This window comes from Pseudophryne corroboree, chromosome 7 (assembly GCF_028390025.1).
Source record: "Pseudophryne corroboree isolate aPseCor3 chromosome 7, aPseCor3.hap2, whole genome shotgun sequence".
In the NCBI taxonomy this organism is placed as follows: Eukaryota; Metazoa; Chordata; class Amphibia; order Anura; family Myobatrachidae; genus Pseudophryne; species Pseudophryne corroboree.
In genome coordinates this window covers 177,496,777-177,522,251 of record NC_086450.1, presented here as the reverse complement: position 1 = coordinate 177,522,251, position 25,475 = coordinate 177,496,777, and the positions used below count along the sequence as shown (strand labels likewise).

General features: G+C 45.3%; 1 protein-coding gene across 3 annotated transcripts in view; it reads right to left on the bottom strand.

Annotated features, from left to right (window-relative positions):
* Nucleotides 1–7,186: 7,186 nt before the first annotated feature.
* LOC134944882 (gap junction gamma-1 protein-like) overlaps nt 7,187–25,475 on the bottom strand; it is a 31,233-nt gene continuing 12,944 nt past the window's right edge. For all 3 annotated transcript variants that reach the window (XM_063933799.1, XM_063933798.1, XM_063933800.1), the window contains exons 2-3: nt 10,806–11,964; nt 7,187–9,072 (exon numbers count right to left, since the gene is read on the bottom strand). In XM_063933799.1, the coding sequence (XP_063789869.1) occupies nt 9,065–9,072; nt 10,806–11,946 (1,149 nt within the window). In that variant the 5' untranslated portion in view covers nt 11,947–11,964 and the 3' untranslated portion in view covers nt 7,187–9,064. The remainder of the gene's footprint in view (nt 9,073–10,805; nt 11,965–25,475) is intronic.

Below are 25,475 nucleotides of genomic sequence, written 5' to 3'. Positions count from 1 at the left end.
AGCAGCTATAAGGGGAATTAATTCAGTTAATCCCTGTATTATTATAGCGCTCTGGTGTGTGCTGGCATACTCTCTCTCTATCTCCCCAAAGGGCTTTGTGGGGTCCTGTCCTCTGTCAGAGCATTCCCGGTGTGTGTGCGGTGTGTCAGTACGGCTGTGTCGACATGTTTGATGAGGAGGCTTATGTGGAGGCGGAGCAGATGCCTATAAATGTGATGTCACCCCCTGCGGGGCCGACACCTGAGTGGATGTTTATGTGGAAGGAATTACGTGACAGTGTCGACTATTTACATAAAAGGTTTGACGACATACCGAATATGGGACAGCCGGCTTCTCAGCCTGTGCCTGCCCAGGCGTCTCAAAAGCCATCAGGGGCTCTAAAACGCCCGCTACCTCGGATGGCAGACACAGATGTCGACACGGATACTGACTCCAGTGTCGACGACGATGAGACTAATGTAACTTCCAATAGGGCCACACGTTACATGATTGAGGCTATGAAAAATGTGTTGCACATTTCTGATGTTACCCCAGGTACCACAAAAAAGGGTATTATGTTTGGAGAGAAAAAAATACCAGTAGTTTTTCCTCCATCTGAGGAGTTAAATGAAGTGTGTGAAGAAGCGTGGGCTTCCCCCGATAAGAAACTAGTAATTTCTAAAAGGTTACCCTTGACGTACCCTTTCCCGCCAGAGGATAGGTCACGTTGGGAAACATCCCCTAGGGTGGATAAAGCGCTCACACGATTGTCAAAGAAGGTGGCACTACCGTCTCCGGATACGGCCACCCTAAAGAAACCTGCTGATAGAAAGCAGGAGGCTATCCTGAAGTCTGTATATACACACACACAGGTATTATACTGAGACCAGCTATTGCTTCAGCATGGATGTGCAGTGCTGCAGCTGCGTGGTCAGATTCCCTGTCGGAAAATATTGATACCCTAGACAGGGACACTATATTACTAACCGTAGAGCATATTAAAGACGCAGTCTTATACATGAGAGATGCACAGAGGGATATTTGCCGGCTGGCATCTAAAATAACTGCAATGTCCATTTCTGCCAGGAGAGGGTTATGGACTCGGCAGTGGACAGGTGATGCAGACTCTAAAAGGCACATGGAAGTTTTGCCTTATAAAGGTGAGGAGTTGTTCGGGGATGGTCTCTCGGACCTAGTTTCCACAGCAACAGCTGGGAAGTCTGCATTTTTACCCCATGTTCCCTCACAGCCAAAGAAAGCACCGTATTATCAGGTACAGTCCTTTCGGCCCCATAAGGGCAAGCGGGTTAGAGGCGCGTCCTTTCTGCCCAGAGGCAGAGGGAAAAAGCTGCAGCATACAGCCAGTTCCCAGGAGCAAAAGTCCTCCCCCGCTTCCTCTAAGTCCACCGCATGGCGCTGGGGCTCCACAGGTGGAGCCAGGTACGGTGGGGGCCCGTCTCAAAAATTTCAGCGAACAGTGGGCTCGCTCACGGGTGGATCCCTGGATCTTTCAAGTAGTATCTCAGGGGTACAAGCTGGAATTCGAGACGTCTCCCCCCCCGCCGTTTCCTCAAATCTGCCTCGCCAACAACTCCCTCAGGCAGGGAGGCAGTGATAGAGGCAATTCACAAGCTGTATTCCCAGCAGGTGATAGTAAAGGTGCCCCTACTTCAACAAGGACGGGGTTACTATTCCACAATGTTTGTGGTACCGAAACCGGACGGTTCGGTGAGACCCATTTTAAATTTGAAATCCTTGAACACGTATATAAAAAAAAATTCAAGTTCAAGATGGAATCGCTCAGGGCGGTTATTGCAAGCCTGGACGAGGGGGATTACATGGTATCACTGGACATCAAGGATGCTTACCTGCATGTCCCCATTTACCATCCTCACCAGGAGTACCTCAGATTTGTGGTACAGGATTGTCATTACCAATTCCAGACGTTGCCGTTCGGTCTCTCCACGGCTCCGAGGGTCTTTACCAAGGTAATGGCCGAAATGATGATACTCCTTCGAAAGAAGGGAGTTTTAATTATCCCGTACTTGGACGATCTCCCGATAAAGGCGAGGTCCAGGGAGCAGTTGTTAGTCGGGGTAGCACTATCCTCGGGAGGTGCTACAACAGCACGGCTGGATTCTAAATATTCCAAAGTCACAGCTGGTCCCTACGACACGTCTACTGTTCCTGGGGATGGTTCTGGACACAGAACAGAAAAAAAGTGTTTCTCCCGGAGAAGGCCAAGGAGCTGTCATCTCTAGTCAGAGGCCTCCTAAAACCAAAACAGGTGTCGGTGCATCACTGCACGCAGATCCTGGGAAAGATGGTAGCTTCCTACGAAGAGATTCCATTCGGCAGGTTCCATGCAAGAACCTTTCAGTGGGACCTGTTGGACAAGTGGTCCGGATCGCATCTTCAGATGCATCGGCTGATAACCCTGTCTCCAAGGACCAGGGTGTCTCTGCTGTGGTGGCTGCAAAGTGCTCATCTTCTAGAGGGCCGCAGATTCGGCATACAGGACTGGGTCCTGGTGACCACGGATTCCAGCCTTCGAGGCTGGGGGGCAGTCACACAGGGAAGAAACTTCCAAGGACTATGGTCAAGTCAGGAGACTTCCCTACACATAAATATTCTGGAACGGAGGGCCATTTACAATGCCCCAAGTCAGGCAAAACCCCTGCTTCAAAACCAGCCGGTACTGATCCAGTCAGACAACATCACGGCGGTCGCCCATGTAAACCGACAGGGCGGCACGAGAAGCAGGACGGCGATGGCAGAAGCCACAAGGATTCTTCGATGGGCGGAAAATCACGTGTTAGCACTGTCAGCAGTGTTCATTCCGGGAGTGGACAACTGGGAAGCAGACTTCCTCAGCAGGCACGACCTCCACCCGGGAGAGTGGGGACTTCATCCAGAAGTCTTCCAACTGATTGTAAACCGTTGGGAAAGGCCACAGGTGGACATGATGGCGTCCCGCCTAAACAAAAAGCTAGAAAGATATTGCGCCAGGTCAAGGGACCCGCAGGCGATAGCTGTGGACGCTCTAGTGACACCATGGGTGTACCGGTCGGTTTATGTGTTCCCTCCTCTTCCTCTCATACCAAAGGTACGGAGGATAATAAGGAGAAGAGGAGTAAGAACTATACTCATTGTTCCGGATTGGCCAAGAAGAGCTTGGTACCCGGAACTTCAAGAAATGATCTCAAAGGACCCATGGCCTCTGCCGCTCAGACAGGACCTGCTGCAGCAGGGGCCCTGTCTGTTCCAAGACTTACCGCGGCTGCGTTTGACGGCATGGCGGTTGAACACCGGATCCTGAAGGAAAAGGGCATTCCGGAGGAAGTCATTCCTACGCTGATTAAAGCTAGAAAAGAAGTAACCGCAAACCATTATCACCGCATATGGCGAAAATATGTTGCGTGGTGTGAGGCCAGGAAGGCCCCAACGGAGGAATTTCAGCTGGGCTGTTTCCTGCACTTCCTACAGTCAGGAGTGACTATGGGCCTCAAATTGGGTTCCATTAAGGTCCAGATTTCGGCTCTATCGATTTTCTTCCAGAGAGAACTGGCTTCACTACCTGAAGTTCAGACTTTTGTTAAGGGAGTGCTGCATATTAAGCCCCCTTTTGTGCCTCCAGTGGCACCTTGGGATCTCAACGTGGTGTTGGATTTCCTAAAGTCACATTGGTTTGAGCCACTTAAAACCGTGGAATTGAAATATCTCACGTGGAAAGTGGTCATGTTGTTGGCCTTGGCTTCGGCCAGGCGTGTATCAGAATTGGCGGCTTTGTCATGTAAAAGCCCTTATATGATTTTCCATATGGATAGGGCAGAATTGAGGACTCGTCCCCAATTTCTCCCTAAGGTGGTATCAGCCTTTCATCTGAACCAACCTATCGTGGTGCCTGCGGCTACTAAAGACTTGGAGGCTTCCAAGTTGTTGGACGTAGTCAGGGCCCTGAAAATGTATGTTTCCAGGACAGCTGGAGTCAGAAAGACTGACTCGCTATTTATCCTGTATGCGCCCAACAAGTTGGGTGCACCTGCTTCAAAGCAGACTATTGCTCGCTGGATCTGTAGTACGATTCAGCTTGCACATTCTGCGGCTGGACAGCAGCATCCTAAATCAGTGAAAGCCCATTCCACGAGGAAGGTGGGCTCTTCTTGGGCGGCTGCCCGAGGGGTCTCGGCTCTACAACTTTGCCGAGCAGCTACTTGGTCGGGGTCAAACACATTTGCTAAATTCTACAAGTTTGACACCCTGGCTGAGGAGGACCTAGAGTTTGCCCATTCGGTGCTGCAGAGTCATCCGCACTCTCCCGCCCGTTTGGGAGCTTTGGTATAATCCCCATGGTCCTTACGGAGTCCCAGCATCCACTTAGGACGTCAGAGAAAGTAAGAATTTACTCACCGGTAATTCTATTTCTCGTAGTCCGTAGTGGATGCTGGACGCCCATCCCAAGTGCTGATTGTCTGCAATACTTGTATATAGTTATTGTTTAACTAAAGGGTTATTGTTGAGCCATCTGTTGAGAGGCTCAGTTGTTATCATACTGTTAACTGGGTTTGTATCACGAGTTATACGGTGTGATTGGTGTGGCTGGTATGAGTCTTACCCGGGATTCAAAATCCTTCCTTATTGTGTCAGCTCTTCCGGGCACAGTATCCTAACTGAAGTCTGGAGGAGGGTCATAGTGGGAGGAGCCAGTGCACACCAGTTAGTCTAAAGCTTTCTTTTAGTTGTGCCCAGTCTCCTGCGGAGCCGCTATTCCCCATGGTCCTTACGGAGTCCCAGCATCCACTACGGACTACGAGAAATAGAATTACCGGTGAGTAAATTCTTATTTTACACATGGATCCCCTTTCCCCGACTGGCGGGACCCCCGTGACTGCTGTCAAAGAGGGTCCCTTCAGCCAATCAGGGAGCGCCACGTCATGGCACTCTCCTGATTGTATCTACAGTGCGCCGCCTGACTGACAGTTCAGGCGCGCACAGCCAATGTAGCACAGAGGCGCTACATTATATCCAATGGTGGGAACTTTGCGGTCTGTGGTAGACCGCGAGGTTAAGTGGGGTCACTCTTGTGGTTGGCCCCACTTTGCGGTCTGTGGTAGACCAGTGGGGTCACTCTTGTGGTTGGCCCAACTTAACCTCGCGGTCTACCACAGCCTGCAAAGTTCCCACCATTGGATATAATGTAGCGCCTCTGCTCTACATTGTATCTACAGTGCGCCGCCTGACTGACAGTTCAGACGCGCACAGGCAATCAGGAGAGTGCCATGACGTGGCGCTCCATGATTGGCTGAAGGGACCCTCTTTGACAGCAGTCACGGGGGTCCCGCCAGTCGGGGAAAGGGGATCCATGTGTAAACATGGATCCCCTTTCAGTTCGTGGATCAGGTATTCCGATTTTTTTATTTTACCAAGTCTCTGGATTACAAACTTAAAGAAGAGGACCGATCTACACAGGATTGTGAGTATAATTTTTATTTACAGGTACCCCGTGGATTCTACTGGAGAAGAGGCCCGACTGCTTCGTGTCAACATAGGTAAGTATGTATGCATGCATGTATGTTTAATAAAATTGTACCATCACGGTTTGTGTGTTTTGTCTTTATTTGGGTATTTTTTTGTAGTAGAACAACAGGTACCAGCGAGCCCCCCCCCCCCCCCCGCATGCTGGTACTTGTGTATCAGCCTCCCACTCCTCCAGGGTACCCCGGCCGCCAGGGGTGACTAGTTGGTGATTTAATGCCAGGGCCACAGGGACCAATATAAAAGTGTCCCCCGGCTGTGGCATTATCTCTCTGATTAGTGGAGCCCAGTGCTAAAAATATGGGAGACCCCTACGCTTTTTGTCCCCTGTATTTTTTTGCACCAGGACCAGAGCCCGGTGCTGGTTGTTAAAATATGGGGGAACCCCTGTCAATTTCCCCCCCGTATTTTTACAACCAGGACCGGCTCAAAGAGCCCGAGGCTGGTTATGGTAAGAAGGGGAGACCCCGCGCAATTTTTTTCAGGATTTTTAACACTTTATTTTTTAAGGTACACAATGAAGCCCTGCACGGATCTCACATATCCGGCCGAGATTCATTGTGTTAAGTTCGGCAGCGTTTTACTAATCACTCCCGTAAAACACTGGCCGAAATTACGAATGATATCGACATCGGCAAACACGAAAATGCAGAATACGACTGTTTAGTAAATGAGGCGTAAAATTTTTTAAAAGTTGCAAACTCACACATTCGATGTCATTCGTATTTAATCTCCCTCCAAATCCCGACAATTACGAATTTTAGTAAATATACCCCCTGGTGTGAATGTGCATTCACGTGCAAAAACCAAGATATCGCTGCAAGTGTGCAAAGGGTACAAGTGGAGCCAAACCAATTCATTCAGTTACATTTAGAGTAATAGGGGTAAGTGAACATAAGATTCAATAAGGGTATTACTAAATGAAAGAGTGGTGAAGAATAGATTATGAGGCATATAAAATGGACCTTTATGTCTGTGTCAATAGCATCGTTTCCCAGGATGCAAATACATTTTATATGAAACTATTAACAGTTTTCAGTGCAATTAATTGCTATCTAGTCTTCTGTATATACAAAAGTACAATCTCCTCTCCTGTAAGCTTTAGTTTTCAGAAGACATTTCTGTTCCGAAAACCATAGCACATAAAAACAGATTTGCTTCCGTTGTCTAATGTGCATTATGCTGCTAAAAGCAAATTGTGGCTTAGTTTCAGTGATTTTAGTGCACCTTTGAGTAATGTTATTTAGAAAAAAAAAAAAACCCTCATTAAGGGCTAAATGTAGAAAGCTCCTCTGTGGATTTGAGTTTATAATGTAAAACAGCACCTTGTGCTTCATATTAGTGCTGCTATATTTTACACTCAATCCACAGAGTGGCAGTTAGTAGCAGCCACAGCTTCACCAATATAGTCCTACGTGTCAAACACATGGGGGCAGATGTATTAAGCCTGGAGAAGGCATAAGGAGGTGATAAACGCACAAGCCAATCAGCTCCTAACTGTTAATTTACACATTGGAGCTGATTGGATGGTGCATTTATCATCTTGCACTTATCACTGGTTTATCACTTCCTTATGCCTTCCCCAGGTGAATACATCTACCCCATTGACCAGTTTCAGCAAAATAAACACAAATCCACACACCTCTTATAAAAAAAGAAAAAAATGGCACCAGTCATATTTCTCTTCATTTTTTTTTATATATGTATAAAAAAACACACAAATACATTCCAGTACCACAAAGTTTGAGAAAAACAAACAAACAAACAATACAAAATATAACCCCCCAAAAAACAAGTATTTCTAAATAAGAGATGAGGCTCTGTGAACAGTATAATCTTCAAGCTTGTCCAGCATAGGAATGAAAACACCCCTTTCCCTTTATCAAAGTATTTTAACATCAGTATAAATTTCAAGGCACTGAAGGAGTGTGATGATATTTTTGTCCCACTAATTTGTGCCTTTTGCCGATAGAATGAAGGAAGCTATGTTGTGGGCTGAAGCAACGGTTATAAGAACACTGCACATTAATACTCTGTGACTACCCTCACTGTAGCAAGTGCCTTGGTGAGGTCAATGGCTCCTGGCCAACTGAGCCTGTGTTATGTGGCTTCAGATCACGAAACAACTGCCTCTGCTATGTAGTTCAACATAACATAGAACCAGCAAAGGGTTAAAAAGTGGGGCGTGAGTAAAAAAAAATAAAAAAAAAGTAGAAGTCCCCGCGCCCGCTCCCACAATGGCAAAACTCAAACCTGACAACGTTCTGTGTAGTTAGGGATAATACATTCCGAATAGGAAATCGATTACAAATTAACGCATTTAATTTAAAACAGAAACAACAAAGGCGCTTAAACGATGCATGTTTAGAAGAGTTCTTAATGGTTTTACCACGTCTGAAATTCCAAAAGATGGCGCGTCCTAGTTTTAAGTAAGACTAAAATACTAGGAATGTAGTTTAAAGCACATAATGGAAGTTTCGAGTCAGCTCTTCACCTCTGCATAGATAGGAGTACAACCTCCCTCTGCTTTTCCATGAGAATATACTTTTGGTATTTGCAAAGGAGAGCGTGAAGGAATGTGCAGCCCCCCTCCCGGCTGCCAGATGGCTTTTCATCTAAACCCAACTAACTGCGAAGGGTTAAGGCAAATAAGCCCCCCTCCCCCAATGTAAACTGAAATGAAAGCGCTCACCCCCTTTAATAGCACTGTGGCACTGGAAGATCGTGCCACCAGGAATGAAGGTGTGCAGAGCAGGAAGGAGATGTAATGGAATGTTAAAGCTTTCAAAATAAGAGGTTTGAAATATTCTCCTCCTATCCCCCATATGATCGTAGATTCTTCCGAATCATTGTCCTGCGCGTTGAGTGCGTCTGCACTATAGATTATACATACATAAAACAATAGTTACAACATATAAACAAAATCATAACATGCCTAACAAAGTTCACTTCTGACCCCCACCCCATAACAAGGGGTCTGTGGCTGAAGTGTGCCAGGCTGTAGACAATCTACAGTACCACATCTCATCCATCTTCATAACACAATTGTACCGACATGTTTGCATTTTCCCCACTATACTATCACTAATATTTTTAAAGGGGGAAAAAAAAAAAAAAAGATATATAAACAATAAAAATGTTCTGGCCAGAAAATGCTATAGTTAATACAAAACAAACTGAAATGAAATGAAGCTAGTACCACTATTTTATGCACACCTCAACCACTGTATTATCACATTTACAGCAACCTCTGGTGGCAGCCTGTGTAAACCAGTGGTATCAATCTTCTTCCACAGCTGGCTGCTCGGAGCAGGGAGCAGTACTTGGAAAGTTAATGAAGTATCGTTTTCAGGCACGATGCAGCTTGAGCTAGCAGAACAGAGGAGCATTCACACCCCATGCTCTCTCCAGACGATCCCTTTTCTTCACCCTACGGAGGTTTCTGGTCGGGGTGAATCCAGACCCCACCCCCACTGTAACTTAATTCCAGTTGTGTTCTAGGATTTTCAAAACCCCAAGTTCCCCCATTTCCCACCCCTATCTTCAGCAATCACAAACCTGTGGGGAAAACAAAAAATATCATTAGATAAGCCTGTAACAATAATACACTGTACAGTATCACAAAGCACCCCTAAATTCCACATGAAAACTTGCATTAAAATGGAGAACGCCAACTAATAATAATGATCATTAAACACCAAAAAAAAACTGTAGTAAAACCAGAGGCTCCGTTTTGAATTTTTAGCCAGTTTGACATCAGATTAAATGCTATCCTCTGTTCCTCTTCACTTATGGGATTTGCCATGATACATTGAGAGCTTGAACCAAAACTTCTGGACCCTTTCTGAACAGTACACTGGACTAACCAGCTTGAATTTGCATCACTACCAAGGGATCAACTTTATGCTTGATCTATCTCTGCTAAAAAAGGACTCCACGGATGTGGTAATTATTATACCGCTGGACAGTTGCCTACTATGGGTCACTAATCGTAGGTTTCCATAGGAACAGGCACATAATTATATTTGGTTAAATATGAACTATTGTGCAAGCACTAGTAATAGAAGATTTTATTAATTAAGTGATGCACATGAAATTGCTTTTTATAATTTTCGGTGTATATTAATTTATTTATTAAAGGAGTTTTTAATACATTCCATTTGTTATTTAATTGAAATTTTAAAGTTATAAGCGCAGTTTCATATTTTATTTTGTGGACATCAGATTAGCCTTAAAGCCCTCCAATTAAAAATAGGGGGAAAGGATTTTTTTTTCTCTCTTTTATATAATGTAACATGGTGATTGTTCATTAATACCCAAATGTTTTATGGGCTTTTAATAAGACCAAAACAGGTAACCATTAAACTGTGCTCCCACCTCCCCCTACACAAATACACTAATAGTAAACCAATTGCTTTACATTAAGAATAATGCAGCAACGATAATCCAGCCAAAGACAACCAATATGACGTATTTTGGGAGAAAAAGGAGGTCATGGAAGTGGCGGAAGGCACAGTATTTGCCTCTTCAAGGAAAACTAATAAATACACTTCCTTGAAGGATTAGAGAAAAAAAAAAAAAAAAAACAACCAAATTAGATCTTTAGATATTTTTAAAAAAGGAGGAAAATGTCAACTACTGTTTATTAGTTTAATTAGGGGATTTATGCAAAGTAGATAAAATTACAGCAGTTCTTAAGTATCATTCTTTTAGAACGTGCAATGTAAACCAACTGCAATAGCAATACTCAAATGCCAATAGCCTTAAGGAAGGAGAAGAAATAAAAATCCCCAAAAGGAACAAACTCTAGCATGAAATTAACGCCCACAGGTGGATAGTGTGTGAAAACGAAGTATCTATATTATCCCGTCATTTAGAATTGTACAACTTAATATCACTTAATGTCTGTGTGCCACTAGCTTTGCTTTTCAGAACAGCTGACCCCTAACCAAATTTAGAAGCTTTTAGTCAAGTTTCAAACAGTTGATCCCCTGCCCATGTTGGGAATTCAACTGCCGGAGACTTGTTCGCCAGGACGAATTCCCACAACACCCGCCACACTTTATGGCGGCGGGATTTCTGCCAAAATGTGTTTCCTATCCCATAGGGTAGAGAGCATTTTTTGAGCGAAAGGGTTACAAATCCAGACAGGCAAAGGGCGTAAATCGGTCTTATGCTGCCGGTGTTTAAACGCTGCAGCAATGGCAGTTCACCCCCTTCGGAGTCAATTTAATTCCCCTCTATATGTAATTTGCTTGTGACCTGAACTTAAGTTTCTAATTTTCCCTTACCTGCTTTCTCGCGTACTCCTCCTCCCTTCTCCTGTGCGCGATTGAGTCTGTTCTGCTCTGCGGCTATGCTATTGGCCTCAGGACTACTACTTCTAGATGCGTTGGTAGTTTCAGCCGCAGGGTTGAACTGGAATGCCAAGTCAAGGTGTTCTTGGGCCATCTTGAGATGCTGGCGTAGCCTGTCCAGATCGTGTATAGCTGGTAGCTCAAAAGCCTCAGACCCCTCATTCTCAGGGAACATCATCTTGCCGTTCGGCACCTTCCCTTTCTTCAGTACGGAGTGGTAGTTAGGGGGAGCACTAGGAGCCTTTTTAGGGTATTTTGGATCCTGAGACTCTTTGCTTCGCTCCTTGAGAGAGTCTCGAATGCCACCAACCCCCAAGTGGAACAGCTCACACACATTGAGCAGAAGGCACAAGGCGCTGACTGCATACATAATTAGAAGGAATATGGTCTTCTCAGTGGGCCTAGACACAAAGCAATCCACAGTGTGAGGACAAGGGCTCCGAGTGCACACGTAATATGGAATCACTTCAAACCCATATAACACGTACTGTCCCATGAGAAATCCAACTTCTAGGACTGACCGAAAAAGCAGCTGCAACACATAGACTTTCATCAAGCCATCATTCTTAATGCGACGACGCCCATCATGTTTCTTTCTGTCTCCCTCCTCTGCATCTTTCTCTGGTTCCACTTCTTCGCAAATCATGGGGTCTTCTTCATTGTCATCCTCTGCTTCTTCATAATCCCGTTTAGCACCCCGGTGAACCACAGGTGCTCTTTTCTTGCCCTTAATTGCAGATTTATCCAACTGCCTCCGGTACGCTTCTGGTCGACGTGCAATCCGGTGCATGGCAAAGCCCAAGTACATGATGGAAGGAGTAGTGATGAGAATGATTTGGAAGACCCAGAAACGGACGTGAGACAATGGCGCAAATGCATCGTAACACACATTTTCACACCCAGGTTGCTGTGTGTTGCATACAAATTTGCTCTGTTCATCATAATATATGGACTCCCCACCCACAGCAGTCAGTACAATGCGAAAAATGATGAGGATAGTTAGCCAGACCTTCCCAACGAAGGTGGAGTGGTTGTTAATTTCCTCAAGAAGACGCGTTAAAAAACTCCAGCTCATTCTTAGTTAATTTTATCCCTGTAACAAGAAGAAAAGCATTAATACACGGCAATTAATCATCCAACCAGAAACAGGTTTAAATACATAAATTGACTAAGTGCTAAAAGCCTACTTTTTAAATACATGCACCTACCCCCCAAACATTTATTATTTAGTAAATTATCTTCTAAGGAAGTCCAAAAGAAAAAGAAAAAAACCACTATATAACAAAACTTGAAAACAAAAATGCCTTTTGTTTAAACAATCTACACGGTTTGTGTGATATTTCATAGAATACATTCTTAAAACCGCTCATCCTGAGGGCATATGTACATCCCTAGACATAGGAACCACGCTTATTAGTTTATGGACTTATACAGTACTGAAGAATTCATTTCTGAGAAGCCACTGACATCACTGGTTATAACTCACTTTCAGAAGGCATGGGTCGAAATGTTACAAAGATTACACTTTCAGTTCAGCGTGCAAATTGGTTGCCCCTACAGTCTGTAAGTTACATAAACAATTAAAAGGAAAACCATTACCTACATACAACTGAGACATTGGTTTTGTAGGCCAAACAAATACACAGTCCATCAACTGGTCAGGCACAAGACATCACTGAGACACTGACTAATACTTATGAAGTTACTGTTCTAGTTAATGGTATAGGCTGGAACCTCTCCATAGTGTGTAGCGACTAGTCCTTTTGGAGGAAGCAAACATGTGACTAAACAGATCATAAAAACTTACATTTTCAGATTAAACAGGGATACATTACACAATAAATGGCGCTTGTATATTCTTCCAACATCAAACAACAACAGTCTTACTATAGTCAAGTACAATTCGCAGATGTTCCTCGAGTGTCTAATCGGGATGGCCAATGTACATGTGAACACAACTACTGATTAATGGTACAATGTCATATGGCGAGTGGTACATGCACAATGTTAATCGTTGAATCGAGGCACCCTGGGTACTGAATGTTGTGGGAGACAGTTCATATAGAATCCAGAAAAGCAATGTCCAAATGCGGTCCAGGGAAACGATAATATCGGAGTTAGGCAGTCAATTTTTAGGGGCAGATGTACTAAGCAGTGATAACAGAGGTGAGCCAGTGGAGAAGAGTTGCCCACGGCAACCAATTCGCACTGACGTAACATTTACAATTTGCATACTATAAAAGTAAACCGAGCAGCTGACTGCTCACTTCTCCACTTTTATTACTGCTTAGTACATGTCACTCTTAGTGGCAGCGTACTGCTTACCCGTCCGAGTATCCTATACGTTGATGGTAATGGTTGGTAGGAGGGGCGGCAGGGAGACAACGTCACTCACTGCCTGTGTGAGAGTTTGCCATGAGGTATTGATCCCATCTATGTGGACCACTCTATGGAGATACTTCCTCTGCAGTTTAATAAAGACCGACTGTGTTGTCATGGATTGTACCATTAATCAGTATTGTAATTGTATTTACATGTATACTGACCTGTATTGTGACTGTAAAGGCCCGTACACACTGGTCGATGTATCGGCCGTTCTCTTGAACGTCCGATATTTCGCGGGACCGTCGGCCAGTGTGTACGGGCGATACGTCTGTGAACTCCGTCGTTCACAGACGTATCGCGTCGGCCGCGCAGCACAGCCGACAGCCAATATATCTAACGATTGAATCTTAAATCTGTTGAACACATACTGGTGTAATTGCTCCCTACCTTCCACACACACACATATATTCTAGCATATTAGTAATAATAAGAATTTACTTACCGATAATTCTATTTCTCGGAGTCCGTAGTGGATGCTGGGGTTCCTGAAAGGACCATGGGGAATAGCGGCTCCGCAGGAGACAGGGCACAAAAAGTAAAGCTTTAGGATCAGGTGGTGTGCACTGGCTCCTCCCCCTATGACCCTCCTCCAAGCCTCAGTTAGGATACTGTGCCCGGACGAGCGTACACAATAAGGAAGGATTTATGAATCCCGGGTAAGACTCATACCAGCCACACCAATCACACTGTACAACCTGTGATCTGAACCCAGTTAACAGTATGATAACAGCGGAGCCTCTGAAAGATGGCTCACAACAATAATAACCCGATTTTTGTAACTATGTACAAGTATTGCAGATAATCCGCACTTGGGATGGGCGCCCAGCATCCACTACGGACTCCGAGAAATAGAATTATCGGTAAGTAAATTCTTATTTTCTCTATCGTCCTAGTGGATGCTGGGGTTCCTGAAAGGACCATGGGGATTATACCAAAGCTCCCAAACGGGCGGGAGAGTGCGGATGACTCTGCAGCACCGAATGAGAGAACTCCAGGTCCTCCTTAGCCAGGTTATCAAATTTGTAGGATTTTACAAACGTGTTTGCCCCTGACTAAATAGCCGCTCGGCAAAGTTGTAAAGCCGAGACCCCTCGGGCAGCCGCCCAAGATGAGCCCACCTTCCTTGTGGAATGGGCATTTACATATTTTGGAAGTGGCAGGCCTGCCACAGAATGTGCAAGCTGAATTGTATTACACATCCAACTAGCAAAAGTCTGCTTAGAAGCAAGAGCACCCAGTTTGTTGGGTGCATACAGGATAACAGCAAGTCAGTTTTCCTGACTCCAGCCGTCCTGGAACCTATATTTTCAGGGCCCTGACCACATCTAGCAACTTGGAGTCCTCCAAGTCCCTAGTAGGCGCAAGACACCACAATAAGCTGGTTCAGGTGAAACACTGACACCACCTTAGGGAGAGAACTGGGGACGAGTCCGCAGCTCTGCCCTGTCCGAATGGACAAACAGATATGGGCTTTTTTGAGAAAAAAAACCCACCAATTTGACACTCGCCTGGTCCAGGCCAGGTCCAAGAGCATGTTCACTTTTCATGTGAGATGCTTCAAATCCACAGATTTGACTGGTTTTAAACCAATGTGTTTTGAGGAATCCCAGAACTACGTTGAGATCCCACAGTGCCACTGGAGGCACAAAAGGGGGTTGTATATGCAATACTCCCTTGACAAACTTCTGGACTTCAGGAACTGAAGCCAATTCTTTCTGGAAGAAAAATCGACAGGGCCGAAATTTGAACCTTAATGGACCCCAATTTGAGGCCCATAGACACTCCTGTTTGCAGGAAATGCAGGAATCGACAGAGTTGAAATTTCTTCGTGGGGCCTTCCTGGCCTCACACCACACAACATATTTTCGCCACATGTGGTGATAATGTTGTGCGGTCACCTCCTTTCTGGCTTTGACCAGGGTAGGAATGACCTCTTCCTGAATGCCTTTTCCCTTAGGATCCGGCGTTCCACCGCCATGCCGTCAAACGCAGCTGCGGTAAGTCTTGGAACAGACATGGTACTTGCTGAAACAAGTCCCTTCTTAGCGGCAGAGGCCATAAGTCCTCTGTGAGCATCTCTTGAAGTTCCGGGTACCAAGTCCTTCTTGGCCAATCCGGAGCCATGAGTATAGTTCTTACTCCTCTACGTCTTATAATTCTCAGTACCTTAGGTATGAAAAGCAGAGGATGGAACACATACACCGACTGGTACACCCACGGTGTTACCAGAACGTCCACAGCTATTGCCTGAGGGTCTCTTAACCTGGCGCAATACCTGTCCCGTTTTTTGTTCAGACGGGACGCCATCATGTCCACCTTTGGTAATTCCCAACGGTTTACAATCATGTGGAAAACTTCCCCATGAAGTTCCCACTCTGCCGGGTGGAGGTCGTGCCTACTGAGGAAGTCTGCTTCCCAGTTTCCATTCCCGGAATGAAACACTGCTGACAGTGCTATCACATGATTTTCCGCCCAGCGAAAAGTCCTTGCAGTTTTTGCCACTGCTCTCCTGCTTCTTGTGCCGCCCTGTCTATTTACGTGGGCGACTGCCGTGATGTTTTATCCCACTGGATCAATACCGGCTGACCTTGAAGCAGAGGTCTTGCTAAGCTTAGAGCATTATAAATTTACCCTTAGCTATATTTATGTGGAGAAAAGTCTCCAGACTTGATCACACTCCCTGGAAATTTTTTCCTTGTGTGACTGCTCCCCAGCCTCTCGGGCTGGCCTCCGTGGTCACCAACATCCAAAACTGAATGCCGAATCTGCGGCCCTCTAGAAGATGAGCACTCTGTAACCACCACAGGAGAGACACCCTTGTCCTTGGATATAGGGTTATCCGCTGATGCATCTGAAGATGCGATCCGGACCATTTGTCCAGCAGATCCCACTGAAAAGTTCTTGCATGAAATCTGCCGACTGGAATTGCTTCGAAGGAAGTCACCATTTTTTTACCATGGCCCTTGTGCAATGATGCACTGATTTTAGGAGGTTCCTGACTAGCTCGGATAACTCCCTGGCTTTCTCTTCCGGGAGAAACACCTTTTTCTGGACTGTGTCCAGAATCATCCCTAAGCACAGGAGACTTGTTGTCGGGATCAGCTGCGATTTTGGAAAATTTAGAATCCACCCCTGCTGTTGTAACAGTATCCGAGATAGTGCCACTCCGACCTCCAACTGTTCCCTGGACTTTGCCCTTATCAGGAGATCGTCCAAGTAAGGGATAATTAAGACGCCTTTTCTTCGAAGAAGAACCATCATTTCGGCCATTACCTTGGTAAAGACCCGGGGTGCCGTGGACAATCCAAACGGCAGCGTCTGAAACTGATAGTGACAGTTCTGTACCACGAACCTGGAGGTACCCTTAGTGATAAGGGCAAATTTGGGACATGGAGGTAAGCATCCCTGATGTCTCGGGACACCATATAGTCCCCTTCTTCCCGGTTCGTTATCACTGCTCTGAGTGACTCCATCTTGATTTGAACCTTTGTAAGTGTTCAAATTTTTTTAGATTTAGAATAGGTCTCACCTAGCCTTCTGGCTTCAGTACCACAATATAGTGTGGAATAATACCCCTTTTCTTGTTGTAGGAGGGGTAATTTAATTATCACCTGCTGGGAATACAGCTCGTGAATTGTTTCCCATACTGCCTCCTTGTCGGAGGGAGACCTTGGTAAAGCAGACTTCAGGAGCCTGCGCAGGGGAAACGTCTCGACATTCCAATCTGTACCCCTGGGATACTACTTGTAGGATCCAGGGGTCCTGTACGGTCTCAGCGTCATGCTGAGAGCTTGTCAGAAGCGGTGGAACGCTTCTGTTCCTGGGAATGGGCTGCCTGCTGCAGTCTTCTTCCCTTTCCTCTATCCCTGGGCAGATATGACTCTTATAGGGACGAAAGGACTGAAGCTGAAAAGACGGTGTCTTTTTCTGCAGAGATGTGACTTAGGGTAAAAACGGTGGATTTTCCAGCAGTTGCCGTGGCCACCAGGTCCGATGGACCGACCCCAAATAACTCCTCTTCCTTTATACGGCAATACACCTTTGTGCCGTTTGGAATCTGCATCACCTGACCACTGTCGTGTCCATAAACATCTTCTGGCAGATATGGACATCGCACTTACTCTTGATGCCAGAGTGCAAATATCCCTCTGTGCATCTCGCATATATAGAAATGCATCCTTTAAATGCTCTATAGTCAATAAAATACTGTCCCTGTCAAGGGTATCAATATTTTTAGTCAGGGAATCCGACCAAGCCACCCCAGCTCTGCACATCCAGGCTGAGGCGATCGCTGGTCGCAGTATAACACCAGTATGTGTGTATATACTTTTTATGATATTTTCCAGCCTCCTGTTAGCTGGCTCCTTGAGGACGGCCCTATCTATAGACGGTACCGCCACTTGTTCTGATAAGCGTGTGAGCGCCTTATCCACCCTAAGGGGTGTTTCCCAACGCGCCCTAACTTCTGGCGGGAAAGGGTATACCGCCCATATATTCTATCGGGGGGAACCCACGCATCATCACACACTTCATTTAATTTATCTGATTCAGGAAAAACTACGGTAGTTTTTTCACATCCCACATAATACCCTCTTTTGTGGTACTTGTAGTATCAGAAATATGTAACACCTCCTTCATTGCCCTTAACGTGTGGCCCTAATAAGGAATACGTTTGTTTATTCACCGTCGACACTGGATTCAGTGTCCCTGTCTGTGTCTGTGTCGACCGACTAAAGTAAACGGGCGTTTTAAAACCCCTGACGGTGTTTTTGAGACGTCTGGACCGGTACTAATTGTTTGTCGGCCGTCTCATGTCGTCAACCGACCTTGCCGCGTGTTGACATTATCACGTAATTCCCTAAATAAGCCATCCATTCCGGTGTCGACTCCCTAGAGAGTGACATTACCATTACAGGCAATTGCTCCGCCTCCTCACCAACATCGTCCTCATACATGTCGACACACACGTACCGACACACAGCACACACACAGGGAATGCTCTGATAGAGGACAGGACCTACTAGCCCTTTGGAGAGACAGAGGGAGAGTTTGCCAGCACACACCAAAAACGCTATAATTATATAGGGACAACCTTATATAAGTGTTTTCCCTTATAGCATCTTTTTTATATATTTTTAACGCCAAATTAGTGCCCCCCCTCTCTGTTTTAACCCTGTTTCTGTAGTGCAGTGCAGGGGAGAGCCTGGGAGCCTTCCTGTGAGAGAAAATGGCGCTGTGTGCTGAGGAGATAGGCCCCGCCCCTTTTTCGGCGGCCTCGTCTCCCGCTCTTAACGGATTCTGGCAGGGGTTAAATATCTCCATATAGCCCCCGGAGGCTATATGTGAATTGCCCCCTTTTACTTTAATAAGACTTATTGGATGTTTGGACAATACACAAGTGCCGTTCCTTGTATGTTTTTGTCTTATTTAAATTGTTAGCGAGTTTTGTATTTGTCTCTCTCATTATACAAGAGGCTGCTGACTTGATAGAGCCTTTGGAACTTTTCAATGCAGTATTTTTCCAGTTACATTTCAGATACCAGAGTCAAACTACAGTCAGTTGTTCCATTTTGCATTATTCTTAGATAAGGATTTTTTTTTTGCAGAGCTACCCGATATTGACCATAATTACTAAGGTAAATAACTGGTCCACCTGATTGCATTTTCTTTGCCCTTGTGATAAAGGAAAAAAAAACACACAAGGATAACCAGCAATTGCCAAGTACACATTTGGAATTCTTCAAAAAGGTCACTCATGATTTTACAGAGTCTAATGGAGAATAGATTGCAGCAGTAGAGAAATTAAATAAAGAGGCAACCATACATGCAAATAGGACGCACAAGCAAACTGCTGATTAAAATGATATGCAGCATGCCTATATCCTGTGGGCGACTGGTGTTGTATATGCATACGAAATGTTACGTAGCATGTCGGATGCAGATACAGGTGTGGTCACACACAAACTTTAGGCATGCTATATTATTTTTAGTCAGCTGTCTGCATGTGCATCTTATTCGCATAGGAATGCGAAGACGACGTATTTTCGGCAAAAAAAAAAAAAAAACACTCAACGCAAACGGAATTGCACAGGATCTCACTCATGCCAGGCGTCTGTGGCTGTGTGGCGTATTGAGGAAAGATGTACGAAGACATCTGTAACCGACAGAGGCTGCATTGGTCTTTGTATGTACACTTTACAAACAGTTGGCCTTTCTTACGAACAGTGTCGAGAGCCAGAGGGACTAGTAAAAGGATGCAAAAGCAGAGAGGTGAGGAGACTTTAATAACGAATGCCAGTTTGTAACATATAAACAACCTAGTTTAGGCAAAAGGTGCCTGTTAATTTAAGGTTACAGATGGCCAATAACTTTGAAGTTAGCACCCAGCAGTAACAAGTTTTTGCTGTAGAAAACGTGTCACACCTCAGTGTCACAGGAAACAGATCCTATAGCCGGCCATCTGTCTGTATTATGAGCCCCATTTCCCCAGGCAGTTGTGGAAAAGCAGTTTAACCAGCTGACTTTGCATCCTGTCCCTTTATTTTTCTTCACTATCTGTGTTATCATCATCACACATGGACACCACCACACCCCCCAAGAGTGTAAATGCATGGCACAGTGAGTTGCCAACGATGATATACACTGAACGCAATGGAGGGAAGAGTAAAGGGGACCGTGGTTAATCCGAGTCGTGATTTCAAGCCTCCAAAGATGAGCATATGACAAAGTCTTGTGGAGAATTGAGGTGTATCAAAACTAATTAGCTGCCAATTCAATTGTGTTGCGCGCCACATGCTGACCCGCTGAAGGAGTTATTCAATTGCACGTCCATTAGCCATGGCAGACAGTTTTTCTTGCTCCCATCAGAGGTGCGAGAAAAAATAAAAATAAAAAAGTAGTTCCTGAACTTTGGACACCCATTCATGGTGTTTAGGAGGGTTTAGCTGTTGTGTAGCTAAACCCGCAGACGACAGGCGCCTTAACTAGCAATGGGCGTCTGATTGGAGTAATAATTAAATAGCTCTGATAGATTGCTAAAGACGCCCAGGAGTGGGCGCAAAAACAACGTAATAGGACCCTTAGGGGTAAATTGGACCAATCTATACTCCAATGTATATCATCATCCCAGTATCCCCTATGGATGAATGAGAAATTTACCAAAGCTTCTAAAACAGAGAATTGGTGATGTTGTCCATCGCAACCAATCCGATGCTTTCTATCATTTTCTAAAAGGCAATAGATAAATGATAGACAGCATCTGATTGGTTGCTATGGGCAACATCACCAAGTCTCTGTATTAGAAGCTTTAGTAAGTGTACTCCTTAAAGTGAATCTAACCAGAGACCAATGCTTTGCTCACTGTATATTTCAAGTAATTAACCAATACCGCTTTCAGATCGCAAATGTTGGGTCGCACCCAGTAATTGGAAACAGGTCCTTCCCGGGTGCGACCTGGCAATGGACCCTGAGAACTGGATTCCCGTCCCATCGGGGGTGTTGACGGCGGCGGCATTAGGGCGGAGCTAGGAGATGAGATCATCTCCGCACCGCCTCTCCCTATGCTGTGAACAGGTACTGGGTTGCCTTGAACCTAGTAACACGTTCACACTGCGCCTGACCTGGGAATAACCCTTCTTTATTCCCGGGTTGAATTAGGCAACCCTGGAATTTGGGAGTGACCCTTTCAGACCACACAGCGACCCGGCAATTTACCGGGTCGATACCGGGTTATTTGTGCGGTTTGAAAGGGGTATTAGTGCTTACAAACCCTCCTGTATTTTTCTGATTCCAAATCAGTTAAGACATTGGTGTACTATTAGCCACTGAGAACCTCTCTCTCTTACTGGTGAATTTTGACAACGTGAAACATAAACCTATAACTTCCTCAAGACAGACGGAAGTGCTAACTTAAATGACCAATCATCTATCGACTTAAATGTCATTCAGAGCGACAAATGGTTAATTTAGGATTTCATCTCCACTAAGTACCCACATTTAGTTATCCCCTAAAATTGCAACGTCAAGTCAGACACGCAAGTTAATCTTCACATTAACCATCCCTACCAAAATAACCACCTCAATCATGTCACTGACCTACGCAGAGTTTATAGGTTTCATTAACTTGAAATGTATCACACTGCAGACATTGCTGGTGTGGAGAGAGTTAAGAGACAACCACGCAGGCGCTTCATACCGATACAAGTTATCATAGGAAATGGCCTACAGTAAGTGCAATCCGGAGAATTCAAAGTGGAAATCCCTAAGTAGCCTCATCCCACACTCATTAGTAGCCCGGTAACCCTCTAACCTCCTACTGACACCAACAATTATAGCTTACAACCCTTTTACCAATATACAGGAGTAAACAGATCTGGGCTTAATCCCTTTAACACTGTCCAATGTGACACAAGAAACACAGCAAGAGCCAAGTATACATTGTTATAAACCCCCATGCATCCGTCGATAATTCTGCACACATGAAAATGTCAATTTAGATTTGATTGATCAAGTATGGGGCTGAAATCTGACTGCAGAAGGCTTCATTAACCCTGATCAGCAGTGTGACTATGCAGATGTTGATATGATCACTTGCAAACATGTCTTCTAAAGGGAGGTACACATGGGAGATTTCTCCAGATGTGTGCTAAGTAATCCATCACAGGGCTTAATACAGACCTGATTGTTGCTGTGCGTTTTCGCACAGCAGCCGATCAGGTCTGAACTGCGCATGCGCCACAGTGCATCGGCGCATGCCAGACAACCGAAGGGCATCTCAGCCCTGTGATCGACTCTGCCTGATTGAAAGGCAGAGGCGGTCGCTGGGCGGGCCGGCGGCATTTGACCGCCATTTTAGGTGCGCAGTCCGGGCAACGCAGACATGCCCGGACTGTGCGAGGGGCAGGCCGTGGCGGCTGCGTGACGTCACACGCAGCTTCTGCTACCTGGACATCGACAAGTAGCTCCCTGACAGCACGCATGAGCTGCACTAGTAGGAAGTTACTCTTCAAATACAAAAGCATTGCCACGGTGCAATGCTTTTGTACTTGTGTGGCGGGATAGGGGGCCTGACAAGCCCTGTGCTGGCCCCCCCCACCACCATGTCAGGGAAGCCGATCATAGATGTGCTAAATTTAGCACATCCACGATCAGGTCTGCACACATCTCTACCCCCCCCCCGCGCTCATGTGTGCTGAGCGAGGGGGGGGGGGGGGGGTAGAGGGAACACTAATGCATAATCTAGAGCCGGTGATAGCGATGCACATAGCTGTCACAGACACCCCTACACACGGAGCGATGTGTTCTTAATTTCTAAGCAATCTGGTCAGATTGCTTAGAAATTAAGTGATCACCGCTCCGTATGTACCCCCCCCCCCCCCTTTAGTCCGTCCTGTACTCTTTATCTAAATCTAATCTGGTACAATCATACAAATTAGGTCTATAAAGGACAAGACTGGTACATAAAACCAACAGGTGCAGTACAGTGTAACGTATGCCTGCTGATTTCACAGTGGGGACAGCAAGTTTGTATGTTTCATATGGATGGTATTCCTGCAAGGCACAGTGATGTCACATGCTCGAAGAGAAAGGATTTGCATGAATAGTCTTTCATTTGCTGTAACCACTGTGCAAGTAACTTTGAAAAAGCAATCTGCATTTTATCAATCGGTCCCTAGTACTCCTGTAGGCTTGGGGTATGGGAAAACGCACATAATAGAGACCAGAGCCTCAAGCAGAGCTCCAACCATAGCACAATGGAATGTTCTTACAAATGGCCAAAAGGAAGCAGCTTTAGGCCTGACTTAAAAATACTTTATATAACACTTCCTGCATACATTGACGAGAGGCTGAGAATCAGAAGAACGATCGTCGCCCTAGGAAAGGTTGGGGTGACTTACTAAAGGGACCCTGAAAACCCTATATTCCCAGAGTGCATTGTCTTCACACACTGCACTTTGTGAACAACTGCATTCAACTTAGGCTTTCAGATGGGTTCACAGTGAACGCCCACTAATTCCCTGTACATTAAGTATACCAGCATTGTGTGTTTGCATCCCACCCGAACATGCCAGGACATTGCACCTGGTTCAACTGGTGGTAGAATAAATAAGAAATTACATTCTTGGAGACAGAGGATGAAAGACATGACTTGCAGTTACTCCCAAGTGTCCACGTCAGAGAAAGGTTCTTGCTACACCTGGGAGCTGCCCAGGTGTGCGTAGATCAATCATATGAGTCCAGAACAAGCAACTTAAATATAAACTTTTAGAAAGCAGTTTTTCTGAGGTTAAATTCATGGTGTAGAGAAAACATTTGTTAAAAAAAAAAAACCCACACAAAAACACCACAACCAACTGTATATAACAGCATATAAAGTAGGGTGACCAGAATATCCCCTTAATCTGGGACACCTATGATTTACACAGGTTCTGTCGCTGGCTAAACGCTAGCCTGAATTTCACCTGGTTTTAGCCAGCCACAGAACCTGTGTAAATCATATGTTTTTCAGATTAAAGGGATATTATGGTCACCCTATAAAAAGCGACGACTGCAATTTTGTGACTAACCAGCTGCAATGACCTGGCATGCTCAGATGGGATGTAAGACATACAGTGCTAGTTTATTAGACATATGCCATGCTTCAATACCAGCTCCTAGTGAATTGATGAGCTTAGTATCTGCTCAATCCATAAAATTGGAGCCGGCGCTCTGCAATGGAAACTTTATAGTCACATACCTCCCAACATGACCCCTTCAAGGAGGGACAAAATACTGTGTTCTTGGACTTCCCTCTTAATTTTTAATTGCCGTCACCTGTGTTGAATAAGAAAGGCGTTTCACCATAGGTAATGGCAATCATACATTAAGAGGGAAGTCCTGTAACACAGCAGGTACACACTTTCAGATTACAGGTAGCATGTGCAGATCCAGTAAACGTTCTGATCAGACAGAGCTATCTGATCGGTGTGTAAAGGCCCATATTCACGGGCAGATGTGGGGAGAGATGTGTGCTGAGCGGACCGCTCAGCACACATCTCTCTCCCCGCTCAGCACAGCGCAATGTGTGCGGGGCCCGCTCATTTCACCCAGCGGGTGAAAAGAGCGACCTACTAGATTGAGCCAATCTAGCAGCAGCGATAGTGACGCGCGGGACTGCACATCGCTAATGCTGTGTGGGGTACACACGGACAGATCATGCTTAAAATCTATGCAATCTAGTCAGATTGCTTAGATCATAGGTTCTCAAACTCGGTCCTCAGGACCCCACACAGTGCATGTTTTGCAGGTGACCCAGCAGGTCCACAGGTGAATTAATTACTCACTGACACATTTTAAAAAGGTCCACAGGTGGAACTAACTATTTCACTTGCGATTCTGTGAGGAGACCTACAAAACATGCACCGTGTAGGGTTCTGAGGACAGAGTTTGATAACCTGTGACTTAGATTATCGCTCCGTGAGTACCCCCCTTAAGAGCTGCGGGAGGGGACAAAACCCCCCACCTCATTGGGATCTGTCGGGGTGCTGCTGCCGGCATTCTGCCAGTCAGTATTTCAACCGGCTGAATATCGATACCATTCCCTATAGAACAGCTCCCTAAAGTCAGTGTGTAAGTAAAATGGAGAATTTCCCACAAGCATTAAACCTGCAAGAAACTAGTTTATGAGAAAGGATAGGCGGTGTTCCCAGAAGTGATCTCTGATGATGTATCCAAATAAAACAGCAGACTACTAAAGTGACGTTTATGATCAAATTTAAAGGACCCGTATCAAAAGATTCTTATACGATTGAGGGAAAGAGAGGAGTTCAAGTTTAAGTCTCCAGATCACCGTCTAGGAGGAGACAATACTAAAGTTCACCCCCACTGTGTATATAGGACCACATACAGACAGCTTATAGAAGAACAAAGCCACACAAAAGGGGAACATACATTTAAGACATTCCATGGCCAGTTGGGCAAAAACACAAAGGCTTCTACATCAGGAGAGACTACGCCACATAATTAAAAACCTGCAGCTAGCTGAATACTTATCCATATCATAGCCAACATTAATAGAGATGGGAAGGCAAGAGGCTACTTTAGCATCCACCCCAGGCATTCACACCTCCACTCATTACAATGTGCACTAACTGCAATTATAGGAACTAGCTACCCTGCATATAGGCCAGTAAAAGTGCTGTTGTAGATCATGTTTTCCTGGACAAAATCATACAATGTAAA